The sequence below is a fragment of the Boleophthalmus pectinirostris genome, unplaced genomic scaffold (assembly GCF_026225935.1).
Source record: "Boleophthalmus pectinirostris isolate CB_2022bp ecotype Guang Dong unplaced genomic scaffold, ASM2622593v1 HiC_scaffold_8, whole genome shotgun sequence".
Classification (NCBI taxonomy): Eukaryota; Metazoa; Chordata; class Actinopteri; order Gobiiformes; family Gobiidae; genus Boleophthalmus; species Boleophthalmus pectinirostris.
Window position 1 is genome coordinate 37,578,809 of NW_026571515.1, and position 21,994 is coordinate 37,600,802.

The window sequence follows — 21,994 nt, forward strand, 5'->3', positions numbered from 1 at the left end:
TTCAGTCCTGTGTGAAATTTTTATGCATGTCCCTGATTGGCCAATCCACCTGTCAATCACGGCCATCTCGGGGAAATTCAACAGTGACCAGACTTACATTTTTGTAAAGTATTGGTACTATGCGGTGAAATCGCGATGGGGGTGTTCAGCTGTATGTATGTATTTTCAGGAGTTTCCATACAAATACGAACACAAATACAGCCAGAAAGTTTTAAGACTGTCTGAAAACTCAAGAAAAAATCAAAACTGGATTTAAACAGCACGTTTTCAGGAGCGTGTGATCAGTTCAAGTGTCTATGGTTCTATTTAGGAGTTTGAATTAACAACAATAAAAAGGTGAAAGTGACTAACCAAAAAACTGAGAGCTACAGATCAGTTTATCGCATTTTCCGCACCATAGGACGTGCTCAAAAGCCTCCAACGGCATCAGAAAACGACTGCGAGCCCCACAATCCAGAGCGCCCGATACATGAATCCACTCGGGTGTCCCAGCACGACTTCAGTAAACTACAAAGCCGCACAACCAGCAGAGCACGTAAACACACACGGAGCAGACAGCGACCGCACAGCGAAACACACCCACAGCCACACTCATCACCCCACGCCGACGGGGAACGGAACGGAGGAACGAACCGAAAAAGCGAGTGCAATGTGCCGCTTCTAGCCACAACTGAGTCACTGCGAACACGCCGACAATCCGTTGGTCCCAGACAGCACCCTCCCTACACGCCACAACTGAACAAAGCCCAGAGTCACCGTGAACGAACAAACAAACAAAACCACTCACCCATCACACTGTTGTGTTTCATTTAAAGTCTGGTGCGTTTTATCTGTTACATAAGGGTGAACAGTTGTGCAGTTGTAGGGAGTATTATCTGTTATATTACGGTGAGATGTACAGTTGTAGGGAGTATTATCTGTTACATAAGGGTGAGTTGTTTTACGGTTGTAGGGAGTATTATCTGTTACATAAGAGTGAGTTGTTGTACAATTGTAGGGAGTATTATCTGTTACATAAGGGTGAGTCGTTGTACAGTTGTAGGGAGTATTATCTGTTACATCAGGGTGAGTTGTTGTACAGTTGTAGGGAGTATTATCTGTTACATAAGGGTGAGTTGTTGTACAGTTGTAGGGAGTATTATCTGTTACATAAGGGTGAGTTGTTGTATAGTTGTAGGGAGTATTATCTGTTACATAAGGGTGAGTAGTTGTACAGTTGTAGGGAGTATTATCTGTTACATAAGGGTGAGTAGTTGTACAGTTGTAGGGAGTATTATCTGTTATATTACGGTGAGATGTACAGTTGTAGGGAGTATTATCAGTTCCATAAGGATAAGTTGTTGTACAGTTGTAGGGAGTATTATCTGTTACATTAGGGTGAGTAGTTGTACAGCTGTAGGGAGTATTATCTGTTACATCAGGGTGAGGTGTTGTACAGTTGTAGGGAGTATTATCAGTTCCATAAGGGTGAGTTGTTTTTACAGTTGTAGGGAGTATTATCTGTTACATAAGGGTGAGTTGTTTTACGGTTGTAGGGAGTATTATCAGTTCCATAAGGGTGAGTTGTTGTATAGTTGTAGGGAGTATTATCTGTTACATCAGGGTGAGTAGTTGTATAGTTGTAGGGAGTATTATCTGTTACATAAGGGTGAGTTGTTGTACAGTTGTAGGGAGTATTTTCTGGAGTCTGCTGGAGAATGAGCTCCTCTGAATAAATGTACGGTAAAGCTTTTTAATGTCACAGTGTGGAACATTCCAGTCAGAGCAATGACGTATCCATAGAAACAAGCAGGTGACAGACCCCTAACCAAAAAGTTACACAATGTACCTTTAAAGCTCAGATAAAATCCCCAGACAACACAGAAAATTTGAAAAAGCAAATACAATTTACTCTCAGGAACACATTTTTCTGACAGTTGAAAGATGTTGTCATTCATTTTTATTAGTCTAATCAAAACTATCATGCAATTTAAACGAGTCTGGCCCTTGTTAACATTACGGTTGCTAGGTAACAGAAGCGAAAATGACCTCTGTGCGTATGTCACACCTGCCGCCCGTGTCCAACCAGGAAGCCAAATTCTATACTTCAACAAAAACAAAATCCTCTCGGGACCATGGTGTGGTCCTCTAGCGCTGTATAACTGTGCGCTTAGAGCTGGCAGGGTTTGGTAAGTGTGACAGATGCGATTTAGTCTCACCCAGTCACCCTCTGCACCCAAAGGAGCAGAACAGAGCCAGAGACACAATATGAGAATGATACTTGTGTTTGGCGGCAGTGGGCTGTTGCCATTCAGCTCAGCGGTGCTTTGTGTTAATGGTGTAATATTATGCATTATTTAGGCTTATTAAAGATGCACTGTGTCACTTTTTTTGGTAGGGGGTTCATCACCTGATTGTTTCTATGGATACGTCATTGCTCTGCCTGGAATGTTCCACAGTGTGACATTAAACAGCTCTACTTTACATTTATTCAGAGGAGCTCATTCTCCAACAGACTCCAGATTGACCTTTATGTAACAGATAATACTCCCTACAACTGTACAACTACTCACCCTTATGTAACAGATCAATAAACTTTGTCTAATGGTGCGTTCAGGCCAGGGCATCAAGGCGTCCATTTTATATGCAAAGTCTGCGTGGACGCTTGTCTAGGGCGTTCTGCATTTTTGCAACACGTCTTCAGGCGTCAGCGTGGTACAAATCTGGTGTTGACACGGTACGTCTTAAACATTCAGGTGTCGGCACTCTAAAGGCAAGGCAAGTTTATTTGTACAGCACAATTCGGACACAAAGTAATTCAAAGTGCTTTACAGAATAAGAAATACATTAAAATCATAATAAAAACAAATCAAAACATAAATAATCATGAAGATTAAAATAAAAAAAAAGAGACATAAATTGGAGAGAAGAGTGCGGAATGAAAATCTTTCAGTTATTTGCACAGTTAAACAGAAATGTTTAGAGTCTGGATTTAAACAGCGTCACAGAAGAGTCTGTCTCACATGTTCAGGAAGACTGTTCCAGGTTTTAGCTGCATGAACCTGAAACGCTGACTCCCCTTGTTTAGTCGTGACTCTGGGCACCAGCAGGAGGCCGGTCCCTGAGCTCCTCAGAGTGCGAGATGGTTCATATGACACTAACATGTCACAGATGGACTTTGGTGCTCGGCCATGGAGAGACTTGTACAAGCAGAGCTGCTTTAAAGTCTATTCTCTGAGGCACAGGAAGCCAGTGCAGAGACCTGAGCACAGGACTTATGTGCTCGTACTTCCTAGTTCGAGTCAGGACCTGAGCTGCAGCGTTCTGGATGTTCTGGATGTTCTGCAGCGTCTCACAGCTCGTTTGGAGAGACCAGTGAGCAGAACATTACAGTATCTAACCTACTGGAGACAAACGCATGGATAAGTTTCTCCAAGTCTGCTTTAGACAGTAAACCTTTGATTTTTGCTCTGTTTCTTAGATGGTAAAAGGCTGCAGATGTTATTGATTTGATGTGGCTGTTAAAGTTCAAGTCTGAGTCCATTATTACCTGTTAGATTTCTTGCCTGATTTGAAGGTTTTAGAGCGAGAGACTGGAGGTGATGCTGACACTGTCCCTTTGTTTTTGTGGACCAAACACTATGACTTCAGTCTTGTCAGAGTTTAGCTGGAGAAAGTTGTTTTGCATCCACACACTGATCTGTTGGATGCAGTGACAAAGTGAGTCCACTGGTCCATAGTCTCCTGCTGCCAGAGAGACGTAGATCTGAGTGTCATCTGCATAATTGTGGTAGGACACATTATTGCTGTTTATTAACTGGCCTAATGGCAGACTCTAAAGACGCGACCAGGGCCTCGGCGTCAGAAGTTGAAAATGCTGAACTTTTGGCATCGGACGCGCCGCTTCAACCAATCAGCCATGACTATCCAGTGACATAGCGACGTTAACGGGGGTGGGGAGCTACAAGCAGCAGAAAAAGAAATCTACACCATGTCATTAGTGGAGAATAAATATACTGTATATACACAACAACCGCTGAGCTGGTCACCAAGACTAAACCAGGACTGGACCAGGACTACACCAGGACTAACCCAGGACTAAACTAGGACTAAACCAGGACTGGACCAGGACTGGACCAGGACTGAACCAGGACTGAACCAGGACTGAACCAGGACTGGACCATGACTGAACCAGGACTAAACCAGGACTGGACCAGGACTAAACCAGGACTAAACCAGGACTGAACCAGGACTGAACCAAGACTAAACCAGGACTGGACCAGGACTAAACCAGGACTAAACCAGGACTGAACCAGGACTGAACCAAGACTAAACCAGGACTGGACCAGGACTGAACCAGGACTAAACCAGGACTGAACCAAGACTAAACCAGGACTGGACCAGGACTGAACCAGGACTAAACCAGGACTGAACCAGGACTAAACCAGGACTGGACCAGGACTGAACCAAGACTAAACCAGGACTGGACCATGACTGGACCAGGACTACATCAGAACAAAACCAGGATTAAACCAGGACTGAACCAGGATTAAACCAGGACTGGACCAGGACTGGATCAGGACTACATCAGAACTAAACCAGGACTAAACCAGGACTGAACCAGGACTGAACCAGGACTGGATCAGGACTTAACCAGTGTCATTAATGGAAAATAAATATATTCACGCTGCAGCCGCTGAGCTGATCTCCTCCGCTGATGGGTTTATGTAATAAATAAACTAAATCCAGTCTCTCAGCCTCGTCTGCCATCGTTCTGGGAAAATGGCACTTGTTTCCAGGACATCAAGTATTTTTTTCCCGTATGTCCAAAGACGTCCAATTAGAGGCGTCCAGTGTTTTTTTTTTTTTTTTTTGACACCCCGGTCTGAACGCACCGTAAGTCTAACGCTGATTGGCTGAGAGACAGAGGAAGTGGGCTGATCTTTGGTGAATTCAAGTCATTCATTACAACCCCTCATATTTATTTTATTTGTTATGTCTGCCTCTTGAGACTGCACTTTGACATCAGCAGTCAAACAGTGTAATGTCTCTGGGAGTTTGACACTGTGGGTGTTAAATCCATGTTTGTGTCAGAAGCAGAGGCGCCGTGGTAACTGTGATGTTTGAGCTGAGAGCTGTGAGGGAACAAATACGTGACAGATTCAACTGAGAAAACACAACCAGGAATTATAATACATTAACAAAAATACAACAGACTTAGCCAAAACCAAACAGGCTGTGGGAAATATGTGTGTTTAATTGTAATATACACAGTTGTATTTTGTGTGTTTTCTTAACTTTACTGACGATTTAAAACATATTTGGCAGTGTTTGCTAAGTTAATGCGTGCTTTGTGACCGTGTATTAAGATGTTTCATGAGTTTCAGTTTCGGTTTTGTATGACTCCTCCCCTTCAGAGCGCTTTCACAATGATGAAACACTGCGCATCACATCAGGTTTGTGAAGTTGTAGTGTATTGCTTTGTATCTTGCTTTTGGATGTTTATGGAGAATTGTCGTGCGGGGAGTGTGGGTGACTGAGGCTTGTGGGCGGAGCTTTGGACAGTATCGTACATCTAACTGTAAGAAATGTCTGAATATGGCCCATGTGAGATCAGTAAATTACTCAAACATCGATGACAACTAAAATCTTTTCAAGCACTTTTTTAATGCAGGAACAACGATATACCCAGTGGAGGAAAAAATAATCGATTTTGTCACTGAAGTAAAAGTACAGATACTGAAGTAGAAAAATACTCAAGTAAAAGTAAAAGTATCACATGAAAAAATCTACTTTTCAGCTTAGTCCAAAAGTAATAGAAGGTAGAGTAGAACATACAGATACCTGCTCGCAAATGTAAACAAAACTGGAGGGTTAGAATTTCTGTTGTTTTTAACACAAAAAGAGTTATTTTAACTATTTGAAAGTTAAATGGGGGACTGAGTTGGGGTTTGTAGTGGAGTTGATATGGTTGAAGTTAATTCAACTTCCCCTAGTGTTAATTTGGCTCCTCCCACCCACCACTTCAAACTCCAGGAGAGCAGACCAGTTTGAACCAGTTCTGTTCTTAATTTGATCTTTTACAATGTTTTAAAGAAAATATAAACTTTACAGGCACTGAATATGTTTTTTTACAGTGTAGATTAATTTACACTTCACAGTGTGTATTTATTACTCCCCAAAATGTTAGATTAACTAAAATAAAGTGTAAAAATAAAACTCTGTGTGTTGTGTAGCTAAATCAGGATAAGCCTACAAAGTGTTATCTGTTTACTCTCAAAACTTTAATGTAACTCTTGATTTCGGGGTTAAACAGGAACTGTTGTCCAGTGTTACTTAATTAACATTTCCAAAAATGTTAAATTAATACTAGAACAGATTGGACTCATATAAACCCAGAGAAAATGTTAAAGTACAAAATATGCACTTTATAATGTACTTAAGTACAGTTATACCTACATTTTTTAAAAACTTACTTTACTACATTTATGTCATTACATTCCACCTCTGGTTATAACACTGCAGAAAGCTCCATAAAGCTGATTTTGCATAATGCTCCCTCTTTAAAATGAGCTGCATAGTTCATTATAGTGTCTCAATGGTTCTCAAACATTTGTACTTTTTAGTGTCATTTCAATTACACAATTAATTTTATTCAAGTTTTTGCCTTTGACTTGGTTTTATCTGGTTCATTCCATAACTTAATCATATGTCAAGTTGTAACTTTTTGGTTGGGGGGCCGTCACCTGCCTGTTTCTATGAATATGTCATTGCTCTGTCTGGAATGTCCCACAGTATGACATTAAACACCTTACATTTATTCAATTACAGGTGGTTTAATAGCTCAAAAATACCTACAAAAACAGACATTCTGACTGTGAGTGGGGTCGTCTCTCCACAGATCTGACCTGTAACTTGGTCTGGTTTGGTCTCCATGAAGATAGAAAGGTTTAATACCATACTGTGAAACATTCCAGACAAAGCAATAACATCTCCATGAAGACAAACATTTGACAGATCCTCCATCAGAAAAGTTAGACAATGATTGAACCTTTAACTTCTCAGAAAAATGATCAGCAAATTAAGCAAGAAAAGTGCACAAAAGTTAGACATTTTTGTACGAGGAGATAACTTTGCTATTACCATTTTTAATCTATGCAGTCAAACTATCTGAAAAAGTAAAATTTTTCCTATCACTGTTTGTGGAGCTTGGTTTAGTGGCGTATTTAGTGGGTGCAACAAGTCACCACTAAAGTGATCCATTCATCTTCTAGAGACTTTCTCATTGTACTGCTTTATCCCCTGGTGCTCTGAGTCTGGGGCAGGGGGCGTCTGGGGCTGAGTCACCAAAACTTCTGCCAACAGCTAGTAAAGTGTCTACAGCTCAGTTTCAGATCACAACATTCTAAAGGCCAGTATCATTTACTATAGACAGAGGACTGCTGAACTTCATATTGTTAAAGGTGCACTGTGTAATTTTTTCTGGTGGAGGGGTCGTTCGATGCTTTTCTTCATGGAGATGTTGTTGCTTTGTTTGGAATGTTTCACAGTATAATATTAAACTTTTCTATCTTCATGGAGACCAAACCAGACCAAGTTACAGGTCAGATCTGTGGACAGGCGACTCCGCTCATAGTCAGAATGCCCTTTTTTCCAAGGTATTTTTGAGCTATTAAACCACCTGTGATATAACAGATGTAAGGTAGATTTATCATATTTTTGGACTATAAATTGCTCTGGAGTATAAGTTCCACCAGTTAAAAAATGTGCAATGAAGAAGAAAAAAAACAAACTATAAGTTACACTTTTTGGGGGAAATTTATTTTATAAAATCAGAGACCGGGAGCCGATATTTCATCTTGAAAGGCATTTTCTAGTAATAAGAACAGAACAGAGAACAACAGACTGTTAATGTCACATATGAACAGTTCTTCAGATAATTATAACATAAACAACACAACAGAACAAGTTTATCAAACTCTCCACCTCACTCCAAATCAATAAATCCATTGAATTCTTCATCCTCGGTGTCACTTCTGATAAACTCCGTGACCTCCGGAGGTAAACAGAGCGCCGCTTCCTCTTCTGTGTAGCTGTCGTCAGACTCAGCATCAGTTCCAGTTAGAATTATTCTGGCCTTTCTGAATCCCGACAGGATGGTTTCGGTGTCACTGACGTCCAGGGTTTGTCCATCCATCCAGTGACTTCCAGGAAAGTTGCATGGTGCATCCTCCCAGTGTCACTAGTTTCTTGCTCACTCCAAACTTTCTTTCTGGTGCTCGATTACTGTTTATCGCTGCAGACTTCACAACTTGCAGCTTGTAATCTGCAAAATATGATTTTCTTTTTGGTATCATGTGTGGCTCTTTCTGCAGGAGACATGAGCAGTAGAGTGAAGTGACAGTGGTACAGGAGGAACAGGAGCAGCAGATACTGACACACAAGACTACAGCGCCCTCCTGTGGCTGCCAGTGTGAACATTTTAATATATAAGTCGCACCGGAGTATAAGTCACAGGAAACACCCAAACCATGAAAAAAAGCAACTTATAGCCTGAAAAATAGGGTAATGTCACACTGTGGAATATTCCAGGCAGAGCAATGACATAGTCATAGAAATAATCGCCAATGAACATCAGTTCTTTCACAAACATAATATGGTATTCAGTCCAAACCACCTCTAGTTGAAGGTGTTTGGAGATTTCTGACAGAGATCTACATTCACTCAGGGTTTTGGGGGTTGCTTCTCAGATTCATGAGGCGGAGCTGGTGATTTAAACAGGAGTCGAGCCCCTTCACTGCCCCCGCAATCGAATCACGTCACGCCAATATGGGGTCATTGTACCTGATGTTTAAGGACATTTCAATAAAAAGCTGCTTATACCTCAGAAATGTTTGGAAAGTACAGTATATGGGAAGTATATGGGAAGTGTTAGAATGTTTGCCGTCGTTCAATCCCAGCTTCATTGTGTTCTCTTGTAAGATACTTCACCTATTTTACAGAAAAAGGACTAAACCAGGTCTAAACTAGGACTAAACCAGGACTAGCACAGAACTAAATCAGGATTAAACTAAGACTAAATCAGGACTACCAAACAAGGACAAGTGCATTAAACTATTTCCAAACCAGGACCACAAAACAAAGTCTAAACCAGGTCTAATCCAGGATTAACTAAGTCTAAACCAAGTCTAAACTAGGACTAAACCAGGTCTAAACCAAGCCTAAACCAGGTCTATAACAGGTCTATAACAGGTCTAAACCAAGCCTAAACCAGGTCTATAACAGGTCTAAACCAAGTATAAACTAGGTCTAAACTAGGTCTAAACTAGGTCTAAACCAGGTCTAAACCAGGTCTAAACCAGGCCAAAATCAGGTCTAAACCAGGCCAAAATCAGGTCTAAACAAGGTCTAAACCAGGCAAAAATCAGGTCTATAACAGGTCCAAACCAGGTCTAAACCAGGACTAAACTAAGTCTAAACCAAGTCTAAACTAGGACAAAATCAGGCCTATAGCAGGCCTAAACCCGGTCTAAACCAAGCCTAAACCAGGTCTATAACAGGTATAAACCAGGCCAAAATCAGGTCTAAACCAGGTCTAAACCAGGCAAAAATCAGGTCTGTAACAAGTCCAAACCAGGTCTAAACCAGGACTAAACTAAGTCTAAACCAAGTCTAAACTAGGACTAAACTAGGTCTAAACAAGGTCTAAACCATGCCAAAATCAGGTCTATACCAGGCCTAAACCCGGTCTAAACCAAGCCTAAACCAGGCCAAAATCTGGTCTATAACAGGTCTAAACTAGGTCTAAACCAAGCCTAAACCAGGTCTATAACAGGTCTAAACTAGGTCTAAACCAAGCCTAAACCAGGTCTATAACAGGTCTAAACCAGGTATAAACCAGGCCAAAATCAGGTCTAAACCAGGTCTAAACCAGGCCAAAATCAGGTCTATAACAGGTCTAAACCAGGTCTAAACTAGGTCTAAACCAGATCTCAACCAGGCCAAAATCAGGTCTAAACCGTGTCTAAACCAGGTTTAACCCAGGTTTATGAAAGCATCACTTGAAGCCTGTACACCCGTGGGCTGTTAAAGACAATCCTCTTGTATTCCATTTCGTATTGACTTGCACAAAGAGAATTGTGGAGCTCTTTAAATTGTCCATTCCTCTCACTTTTCCGACTTGATAAATTGTGGATGTGATCTCAGAATGAAATCCTCCTCTTTACTGCGGCGATGGAGAGCAGATTAAGACTTTAGGATAAATCACTCAGCACAGTTCTTACACCGGGGGCCGTTTCTATTAAAACATGCATCCTGTTAATCAGACTCTATCTTCTATTTCAGATCTAAAAGTCTAAGTTTTGTTTCCCAAATAGTGGTCCAGGGACACCTAGACGTACTATAAGCACATTCATATTTGAAAGGTGCACTAACTTTTAGGTGATATATCCATAGAAACACCTATTTCCGGTTATTTCTGTTCCACAGTATGACATTAAACAGTTCTACTTTACATTTCTTTAATTAGAGGTGTTTTATAGCTCAGAAACATGTAGAAAAACAGGCATTCTGACTGTGAGCAGGGTCGCCTCTCCACAGATCTAACCTGTAACTTGGTTTACTGTGAAACTTTCCAGACAAAGCAATAACATCTCTATGGAGACAAGTATTTCATGGACCCTCCAGCAGAAAAGTTATACAATTCACCTTTAACATACAGGATTTTTCATAAAACTATTGTAGCAGAGAGGGAGCTTCAAAAGGGGTTCCCCAATTTTATTTATTTATTTATTTACAACACAGGTGAATCTGGCTGAAACACAGGACAAAGGCATTGAAGTGGAAAAATATAGGGTTCTTTATTTTAGTTAATATTAAAAGAGCTCATTTTACACATTTTCTTTTAAAAAAGATACACAAACAACACAATTTGGGAACTAAAACCAAATCACAAAAAAACTATTAATAGTGCAACAAAGAAAAATGAATCAAACCAAAACAAATAGTTGCATCCCAGGTTTCAGGAACCAAAGTGCTAGTGCAAATCTATTTATACATAAAAAAGGTGCTATAGTATTTTTTAGATGCATAGTGCTAGGTGCGTGGCTTCACTGTTAGGACTTTAGATGTTTCAAAGTGCACTATCCGTGATTGCAATTACACACCCACTACAAATAAAAGAAATTATGGAATCACTTCACGAGAAAATTTAAGGGACTTGGACTTTGAGAATTCGAGAGCAGAATCTAGCAGCAGCAGCGTAATTTGTCACACAGAGATACATCGATTAATACATGCCAACAAACGCCATCACCCCCAAACATGCATCACCCAGAGCAGGGGTGTTCACACTTTTTCAACATGCGAGCTACTTACAAAATGACCAAGTCAAAATGATCTACCTAATACAAAGCCAAACAAACTGCACTGAAACACTCTGTGCCCCTTTTTTGGACCCTCACCCACAGTTTGAGAACCTCTTCTTTAAGAGAACTTCCTTCTGGCACTTTACACAAAACTGTGAAAAAAGTGAAGGAAGATTTTTAAACCTGTTTTTTAAAGTTCCAAACTGGAGTTGCATTCTTTTCTGGTTTTGCAGTGATATTTACCAGCCTCTGCACATTTACCAAACCAAACGCACATCGTGACAAACACAGATGCATTTGTGCACTTTTGTTAGACAAACTTCAGCCAAATGTGGCAGTAGGTCTGTTCTGTAGATCCGCTCTATGCTGTAGACCTGCTTTGTGCCAACACTGGAACACAAATTTAGACTGGTTTTTGCTTCACGTTTGGTCTTGTTCTTCTAATCAGCCGCACTGTGAGAGGGGCTTGTTTTCGCTGTACGCAGGAAGGAGCGAGAGCGTGAAAAGGCGAGGGGCGGCGTGCTGACGTGAGGCAGATGGACAGGTAGGATGTTTAGGAAGTTGAACCTGCCCTGTGATGCACGCTGGTACACGAGGGCACACGCTGTCGCAGACGAGCCGTGCATAGGGAGCGTGTGTGTTTGTGATGCGCCGTAGAGTCTCCGCGGGTTTCAAATGACGCACAGACTGCACTGAGACGCCCCACACGCTCCTGCACCCCGCTACAAGTTTATTACCAACAGCAGCGGCCGTAATGAAATATGATCAGACTTGTTGAGTGTCAGACCTCGAGTGAGAGACAAGACCGAATCCAAACGCGATCGAGTCTGAGACGAGCCACGGCGATCTAAACACACGACCTTGGTGATCGACTGGTAGATCGCGATCGACGTATTGCGCACCCCTGACCCAGAGCCTCTACCTGGCTTCCAGAATAGGCATATTCTACATGGGGGGCCGGGAGTGCCTCAGGAGCGACTGCCCTCTCCGCCTGCTCCAGACAACACCTTCAAATTTAAGCACCAGAAACAAGGCATTAAAACAAGTTCTAAGAAACACTAAAGGAACAACTCCAGGTACTCACACGCGCCACATCTGCAAGTCACCGAAAGCCCCGACTGCCCCACTACGGTGTGCACAGCCTTTTCTAATTGCCTAATCAATGACGCCGCGAACCACGCGCAGCGACGCACAGGTGGACGCCTTCACAGACGCACAACAGTCCGAATAGTCCGAACACCCAGTTACACTACATTTAAAAAAAAGAGTGATAACTCATAATTGTGCTTTTGAGTAGTTGTGACTAGTTTAGTGGGTAGTTAAATATGCACTGTATAACTTTTAAGACGTCTCCATGGAGATGTTAGTGTGACATTAGAGTGGTGGAATAAAGTAAATAGGCCTAAATAAATAGGAGGGTTTCAGTCACGTGATCACGATGATGCACGAATTTCAGGTGGAGGGCAGGAAGTGAAGACAAACATGACAAACACGGCTCTGGAGAACAGATATGGAGAAGAGTTCATATTGGAAGGATTTAGAGCCAGTAGCAAGGCAAAGGTACGAGCAGTTAGTCGACAAATATATTGAGTGTGACCCTGATCTTATTGAAAATTAGAGAATTTTCAACCGAAGTAAAAGATTTGCGGACGATCGAGGCAGAGGAGATCACGAACTATTTAGCTCTTCAGACATCGTTCTGCACCAGACAACAGATGAAGGTGTACAAAAGTTTAAAAAACTTTTTTTGTCAGTGGATGGGTCCTCAACCTTGGTGCAAAACACCTAAATGATGATTATGGTTTGGTCTTCGCCGGGGTGAGTGTTTCTCTTATTTTATGTGTATAGACCGTTATGGAAAAACTGCAGTGTATCGGCAGTAACCTCTATCTGAACTATTTAATGTCAACAAACGTCGTTAGCCGTTAGTCGTTAATGATTCGTTTATGTTTAGGTAAACCACAAAAAACAATTTAAAATAAATAAATCCAGAAATAAATCCAGTAAAATGAATTTATTAAGCATTTATTATGAGGAAAAATACTTTTGAAGTTAGTTCTGGTGAGATTTGGATCTTCAGTTTGTAACAGTTAAAACCCAGAATAATTTTATTCAAAAGTGTCTTCTTCATTGTGGTTACAACAAAAAACAAATAAAATAAAAAGAGGACAAAGTACGACAGAGGTAGAGTGCGTGTGGCTTTGAACCCTGACAGTGCTTCACCGTGACACTGACCCAGAAGAGAATAATACGCAACCCAAACAGGAAGGCGGATGTATCAGAGGCCACCTACTGGTCACATACCCATATAACCCATAATGTCACACTTGGAATGTTCCGCAGTATGGAATTAAACTCATCTATTTAGAATGTATTCATTTACAAGCGTTTTTATCAGAGAAAAAATACCTTGAAAACACGCATTCATACTTTGAGTCGGGTCGCCTTTCCAGAGATTTTACCTGTAACTTGGTCTGTGACATTACCTGCCTGTCTCTATGGGGATAGGTAGGTTTAATGCCAGACTGTGGAGCATTCCAGACAAAGCACTAACTTCCCTGCAAAGACAAATATTACATATACTGCACATTTAATTATTGAGATACAAGCAATGATCGCTTTAAAATACTATCAGATTTTGTATTTACACTATTGACAGCTGTGGTTCAACTGCTAAAGCATTCGCCCATAAGGTGTCCAGACTTTCAAAATCTGGGACATCAACAGTTTGTGGCAGTTGGTAATAATAAAATAGTGAAACGAGTGTGTGTAATTAAGGAAAACTGTGCTGTACTCGACCCATTCACGACAAACATGTGAGTCAGTACTGTCACATTTTCTTTGTGTTCTGGTCATTTTTAAACAGCTTTTCTGTATTTTACCTAAACAAGTGAACGATTTATACTTTTTTTTACTGTCAGTTAGGGCTGTCGCAATAACAGCAAAAATGAATCACTGCGGTACTAGGAGGCCCACCGCGGCGCATGTTGGACCACCGCCATCACCGCACGTGACCATCATTGCATTTATATAGTGCCTTTCAAGATACCCACATTCATTCACTCAACACTCAGCGGTGGTAAGCTACTACTGTAGCCACAGCTGCCCTGGGGCAGACTGACGGAAGAGAGGCTGCCAAGCTGCGCCATTGGCCCTTCCGACCAACACCATCACTCACACACACACCACATTCATACTAGGCAATGTGGGGGAAGTGTCTTGCCTCCCCTGTGGCAGCTGGAATTCCCAGTGTCTCCCATCCAAGTTCTAACCAGGCCCAGCCTTGTTTAGCTTCTGAGATCTGACGGGATCAGGCTTTGACACGCTGGTATGGCCACACATTGATTGAGATGCCGCACACGCCACGGACTGAACCAAGACGGAACCAAGACTAAACCAAGACTAACCCAGGACTAACCCAGGACTAAACCAAGACTAACTCAGGACTAACCCAAGACTAAACCAAGACTAACCTAGGACTAACTCAGGACTGATTCCAGGACTGAACCAGGAAGACTAAACCAGAACTCACTGTCGGGACTCGCTCGAAGGTGCACTTATGTAGACTTGGGTGACCCCAGGAAAGGACCGGCACAGAGCTCTGCATACCACGCTGTTGAGCTTCTATACTGCACCGCAGGAGAAATTCCCTAACCGCAACAGCCCTACTGTCGGCAGGTATAAAACTGATCAAAAATAGGGATGCCGGGGACATTTCTTGTATAAAACTGTGACAAATCACTGGTTTTGGATAAACCTGCTGGGACAGGGGACACATGGCTCAAAAACTTCGACTGTCTCGTGTAAATAGGGATCACCATTGACGCCCACCAACCTAGAGGTCAGTGGTTCAATCCAAGCTCAGGCCAGTGCTTACTTACTATTGTTGTGTCCTTGGGCAAGACACCCACCTACCTTGCCTAACAAGAACGAGCTGTGCGGCTGAGTGACGCAGAGTCCGACCCTGTTCAATCCTTTTGTGAGCGGCTAATTCTCCTCCTCTGTGCGTGGCTTAAGTGGAGAGCCAGCACAGCGCTAATCTCTCACATCGACCGCAGACCTGGAGCTACAAGCCATGGCCCCCAAAAACAACAGTAAGCTTCCATTTCTAATTTTAACATTTTATATTTTTATCCTCTCAAACTGATTAGGAACAATAGGGATAATGACACTAGAACACTGGGAGGGGAAGTGAAGAACCGGAGATTTAGTGATATCATAATTTCATGTTTTTGAGCATATTTTTGGGACTTTTTCCTCTTTGTTGCCTCATTAACTTCCGTTTTTATCATTAGCAGCTTTATAACTCTATTGTGTTTTATTGTGCAAATGACAAAAACTCAAAGCTGCAGCATTTCAAAATTAATTACAATTGTCGTTTCGTTTTTGCTCTCATCTCTCAAACTTGAAGGTAGTTTGTCAGTATTGTGAGTAACAATACGAATTAAAGAAGCATTTTCTCAATGAATCTGAGCTTTAACTTGGTCTGGTAGAGTCACCTGATTGTCTGTGTATGGAGATAGATAAGTTGAATGCCGTAATGTGAAATTTCAGTCAGATTCCAGTCAAAATAGTAATGTCTCCATGGAAACAAGCGGGTAACATATTCCCCCAATCAGAATAATGACACAGTGCAGCTTTAAATTGGATGTAATTGGCTGTTATTTCATGTTTCTTTTTTGAGAGCGTTACATGATTGTGGTAAGCCCGTTGTGAAATCCAGAAGGAATTTGTGATTGCAACAAGCAGATTATCCCCAGCCTCAGTCAGACCTGGCATTTAGCAGAGTGCAATGCGTGAAAATGGTCTGAAATATAAAGCAACCGAAGCGGGCATCTGGTATAAAAATGTGTTTCTCAAACTGTGGTGAGCGCATGCCCGGTGGTACTCAAGCTCCTTCAGGTGGTCCTTGCGCAGCTCTTCAGTTTGTGGTTCATTTAAAGTTCATTTTGATAACTTTTTGTCCTCCTTTGGATCATTTCATGTTTAGGACTACAGTGGAAATGATGTGGTCCACTTTTGGCGGACTTCTGGTTTAGCCCTATTTTAGCCCTGCAATAGTCCCTGGTTTGGCCTGAGATTAGACCTCGAATAGTCCTGTTATAGGCCTGGTTCAGATCTAGATTAAACCTGGAATAGGAAGTTCCAAATAGGAAGTTCACTGGCAGGAACTTCCGGCGCCTACTGATGCTGTCTCCCATTGACTTACATTAGAATAGTGTCAACCCTCTGTTACTGCTGCTGTGAGCCTTTTCATGTCGGGTGTAAAATGTTCGTATTAACCCAATTTACATGATCCTGTTGTTTTGTTTTGCTATTATGTCCATCAAAAGAAATCCTATTCATACTATAGAACCTGGCTCCAAATTCGCCCCTATAACCGTTAACACTACGAGCTTCATTTAAATCGAGCTGAACGCTATGGTTAACCTCATAATCCTTTAGTCCACATTTGTTATACAGTCTGTGGTTTAGATCTAGATTAGACCTGGATTAGTCCTGTTATAGGCCTGGTTTAGTCCTAGATTAGATTTAGACTAGTCCTGTTATAGACATGGTTTAGCCCTAGATTATATTTAGAATAGTCCCATTGGAGACCTAGTTTAGTCCTGGATTAGACCTGGAAGAGTCCTGTTATAGACCTGGTTTAGTCCTAGATGAGACCTGGGATAGTCCTAGATTAGACCTGAGATAGTCCTGGAACAGATATGGTTTAGCCCTAGACTGGACCTGGAAGAGTCTTGTTATAGACCTGGTTTAGCTCTAGACTAGACCTGGTTTAGTCCTCGATTAAAGCTGGGATAGTCCAGTTATAGACCTGGAATAGTCCTAGATTAGACCTGGAATCATCCTGTTATAGACCTGGTTTAGTCCCAGATTAGACCTGGGATAGTCCTGTTGGAGACCTAGTTTAGTCCTAGATTAGACCTGGTTTAATGCTGTTATAGACCTGATTTTGTTCTAGATTAGACCTTGGATAGTCCTGTTATAGACCTGGTTTAGTCCTAGATTAGACCTTGAAGAGTCTTGTTACAGACATGGTTTAGTCCTAGATTAGACCTGGGATAGTCCTGGAACAGACCTGGTTTAGATCTGGTGTTACCCAAAAAGTTCAATCTTCTCTCTGTCGTTACTTTGTGTGAAAACTATGAGAGCCACTGGCATAAAAGTCCTCCCAAGTCAACGGTGAATAGAAGAAGGTTGTAGGTTTGACTCCTGGGCCTTTCTATGTGGAGTTTGCATGTTCTCCCTTCAAAGTATACCTTGAGGCTCTGACCCAAAGGTTGGCAGTGCAATTCCAGCTCCCACACATGCATAATGCCCATATGTGTATAAAGGGGTGAGCCGTTCCTTGGGTACTTGTTCTTATATAATGGAAATCGCACATGGGTGTTACTGAATGGCCTTTGTCACACACACTGTTCAGTAGCACAGACTTAGGCAATGTTGTAATCTACTTTATTTCAGACTTTTAGGTGAATTCCTATTGAAAAATCGACAAAAGTTTAAAGCATCTATTTGGTGGTTTCCATTCAACAACAATGTCCCTCTTTCACACGGGGTCAAGAGCTTTGTATTCCACTATTGTATAAGTGATCCACAAAGAAATGTTGAACTTAAACTTGCATATCCGATTTTTATTTTTAAAAATAGAAATGCTAGAGAGAAGTTTGCCATCACGGTAAATCTAACAACTATCATCCTAACCTGCACTACCTAAATAAAACGCTTCATAATTAGATGCAAACAGCAAGGTTACACATTGCTATTCCGACAAGCCGCTACTTAGACATTTATGTGTAATATCTGAGTATTTTTCAAGCATTCCACTACTTTGACTTTTTTTTTCATTGTCAGAGTAGCGGCACGTTACTATTTTTCAAACATTCCACTTTTCCGACATGAATAATATGAATGTGATAGCCTATTATACTTTGCGCTCCCATATATCATAAAATGCTTGGGCTGGTGCAAAGCAGTTGATCAGAGAATACTACATAGGTCACCTTTTTTGCCTTGTATACACCACGTGGGCCGTACCTCCTCCCGTATGCCGCCTGGACTGCACCTCCTTCCGTATGCCGCGGGGACCGTGTCTTCTTGCATACGCTGCGCCTCCTCCCATGCAAAGAGCAAGTCGTGGCTCTAAACCAGAAATAAAGTCAGGACTAAACCAGGGCTAAAATCAGGACTCAAATCAGGTCTAAACCAGGACTAAAATCAGGTCTAAACCAGGATTAAACCATGTCTCCTCCCATGCACCGCACACACCGCGCCTCCTGCCATGCACTGCACCTCCTTCTCTGCCAGTCTGTGAAAATATTGTCTAATATAAGGCCAAGACACATGCCGATTTCTGCCATTAGGTGCTGTCAGTGATAGTTTTGCCACTGATTACAAATATTAGTCATGTTCTGTTGATTTGGACAGGCCTACTGATGTTCAGTGATGTTAAAAGACCTGCATGAAGTTGGAAATTATTTGCTGTTACAAAAATTGTTTAGGAATGCACTTTTTTAAAAATATATGAAAATACAATATTAAAAAAAATATATTACCAGTTGTTGTTGTTATTGCCAGAACCACAAAAGTTGTATTTACTTCAGAGGCCTGTGTGGGGTAGGACAGGCGGATGGGATTTTGGGCTCAACTGTCTTTACCTACTCTAAGGGAAGGCTCACGTTCATTTTCAGTTTGAAAAGCCCTGGCTTATACAATATCTCTGTATCGCTGTACTGCGCAAGACAAATTTTGCTCAAATACATGGGAAAAAATCTGGTACAAGGTCTTTAAACACTAAAGCTTTATAAGACGTTGTAAAGTAATCTGAAATACTCATCTTGAATTTCTTTCTCTGTCTCCTTTCAGTCCCATTCTCCATCCGGAAGTACGCTCCCTCTGACCAGCCTGCTGTGATGTCACTTTTCCGCGACGGCATCATGGAGCACGTGTATCCGGCTTTCTTCAAGACCCTGAGTCATCCGGATCACATAGGAATCGCCCTGAGCATCTCCATGGCCGGATACATTCTGGGAGGAAGCTCATACTTTCAAGCCTTTCTCTTCGGAAGCGCGTGGGCCGGTCTACTTTACTACTGCTGCTACGAAATCTACGAAGGCTACATGGAACAGAGGGTGACCGCGGACATGGCTAATGTTCCTGCTAGCTACCTCGACAATCTCGATTGTGCGTTTTGGGTGGCGGAAACTGAAGTTAAGGGGCAGCAAAAGTTAGTTGGAATTGCGGCTGTGATCGGCAAACGTTCTGAAGTCGAAGGAGAGAGATTTGACGATTGGAACGGAGGTGTTATTGGTGAGGAAAGCGAATTCGGAACCTACGGAGAACTCATGAACCTGGTTGTGGCATTTCCGTGGCGACGTAAATATTTTGGGTCAGAGATGATGCAGAAAGTGTTGGATTTTTGCAAAGAACGTGGGTACGGTCGTGTGGTACTAGATGTTAATTCTTCTCAAACGGCAGCGATCGCCATGTTCCAGAAATATGGCTTTGTGCAGACGGCATCCCATAATAACACTCACTCCAACCGCTGGTTCTCCAGACTGGCCCGGATAAACGTGCTGAGGATGGAGAAGGTCATCTAAGAAGATTCAATACAATGTAAAGGGCAGCGGTTCTCAATCTGGGGTACATGTACCACTGGAAGTACATGGGGTCTTCTAGAGACTCTTGACTTGTTTAGACCTGGTTTAGAACTGACTTAAGTCTGGTTATAGTCTGGGGTACATGTTAGGTTTTACATAGTTTAATCTTGTTTTTTTTCTGGCCTTAAACCTGCTTTAGATTTGGTTTAGTCCTGATGTCCCTATTTCACACGAGGGTGCTTTCACACTGATCCTGGTTTGGTTCTGGTTTAGATTTACTTCAGACCTGGTTTGGATGGGGGATGTTAATTTGAAGGGGTTAACCAGATTTAGATCTGGTTTAGATCTGGTTTGGTTCTGTTTTATGAAGCCAAATATTGTCTGCAGTATTACTTGGTGCATAAAGTTTGAAAATCACTGTTGCAGGTAATTAAGTTTACGTGTAATTTACACCACATTTTCACACCCATAAAATGTACATCTGGTCAGGCACGTCTCCAGTTTTCCATTATAAACAAATAAAACGTTAAATATTTTCCACAAACATGCTTTGTTTTTCTTTCTTTTCTTCTATGTTACACTTAAAAAACATGAATAAAGGTTCACTTTATTGTCTTCTGCATTTGACCCATACTTCATTATCGCTGTGGGTTATAGGTGCAGTGAACACCACAGCGTTCCAGGGTTCATCTCCAGATCTTGAGCTAGTCTTGTCAGGACCACCTTAACTGGAAGGTTGTATCTGTGGTGCATGTTTTGGGTGATGGGGGAAACAGAGTGTCTGGAAGAAACCCGCCCAGACACATGGAGAACATGCAAACTCCCTACAAAAAGTTAGAGCAACCCAGGAACCCGGAACCTTCGTGCTAAATCATTCTGAATAATATTTGTTCATTATGATTAACTCTTTGTCCAGGCTATTAAAGGTGTAGTTATTAAGTGGTACAAAATAATGAATAGTACTTTGTCTGTAGAAGTTGTATTGTATTGGAGTAAAATAACTTTCTAAATTTAAGCTTCTTTCCAGTCTGAAGTTGAGTCCTCATAGGAATTACTGGCAGCTGACTCCTAAGACCTCATAGTTCTTGTCTTAAAATGCCAATGGAGAATGCAGCACTATAAGGACACATTCAGGTTTAAAATTCTTTGGAGTTAACAGAGTTGTGGGGGAGTGTGAGAGAGGAGAGAAAGAACAGATTCAGGTCAGATACACAGGCTGAAATTCACAGATTACTAACACCAAACAATGGAGAGGAAGATTAAGGGTTAACACGGCGGTCTTATGATGCGGCTGTGAGGAGTTGGGACGGGTTATGCAGGTGAAAGGGCATGAAGGGCATGTGCATAGGAGTTGAGGGGTATGGCTAGAATTAATCTGACACCACATCTGAGCTTGCGTAAGTTCTTAATGCAATGTTCCTCTACAACAATTCCAAGTTTGGTTTGTCACAGAAAAAGCTGTCTGTGTGTATGTTCAGCCTGACCACCTGGAGAATGTCCCATCTCATCTTAATCTCAGAGGCTTAGCAGAGTATGGTCCATGAAAGAATAATATAGAAGTATAATAAGATCTGGACGATGAACCAAAGATGGTGTCACATTGTTTCGTCAATAGGAGGAGTGACCAATTCTGACCAATCAGAGTGATAGTGGCTAGAGTGGACTTAGTGTGGGCATAGAGTGGGGCTAACTTTTAAATGTTTTGAGGATTGAGAAATTCAAAAAAGTTTACGTTGTGAAAATAGAGAAGGATCCTGCAAAATCTGACCTTTGTGAAAGCTGTCGATGTCCTGTCGATACACTGGCAGTTTGATTTCCCTAAACATGCACTGTGTTCAATGGGAGAATTATTTTTGAGCCAGAGCTCCCGAGAGCTGCAGTACTTGAAGCAGCCACTAATCCAACTTGCCCCAGGACTAAGGGGGAGCATCTTATCCAGTTCTTACTATATATACAGGATTGGGCCTGGTTAGTACTTGGATGGGAGACTGTTGGGATTACCAGGTGTCAGTGAGGCAGCACTGGCTGGTGTGAAACTCTGCCACT

At 41.8% G+C, this 21,994-nt stretch overlaps 1 protein-coding gene across 1 annotated transcript; it reads left to right on the plus strand.

Annotated features, from left to right (window-relative positions):
• The first annotated feature begins 18,396 nt into the window (after positions 1-18,396).
• LOC110154604 (N-acetyltransferase family 8 member 3) lies at positions 18,397-19,948 on the plus strand. The gene is made up of 2 exons (XM_020918600.2): positions 18,397-18,478; positions 19,215-19,948. The coding sequence occupies exons 1-2, from the start codon at positions 18,397-18,399 to the stop codon at positions 19,946-19,948; spliced, it is 816 nt and encodes a 271-aa protein (XP_020774259.2).
• Positions 19,949-21,994: the final 2,046 nt, after the last annotated feature.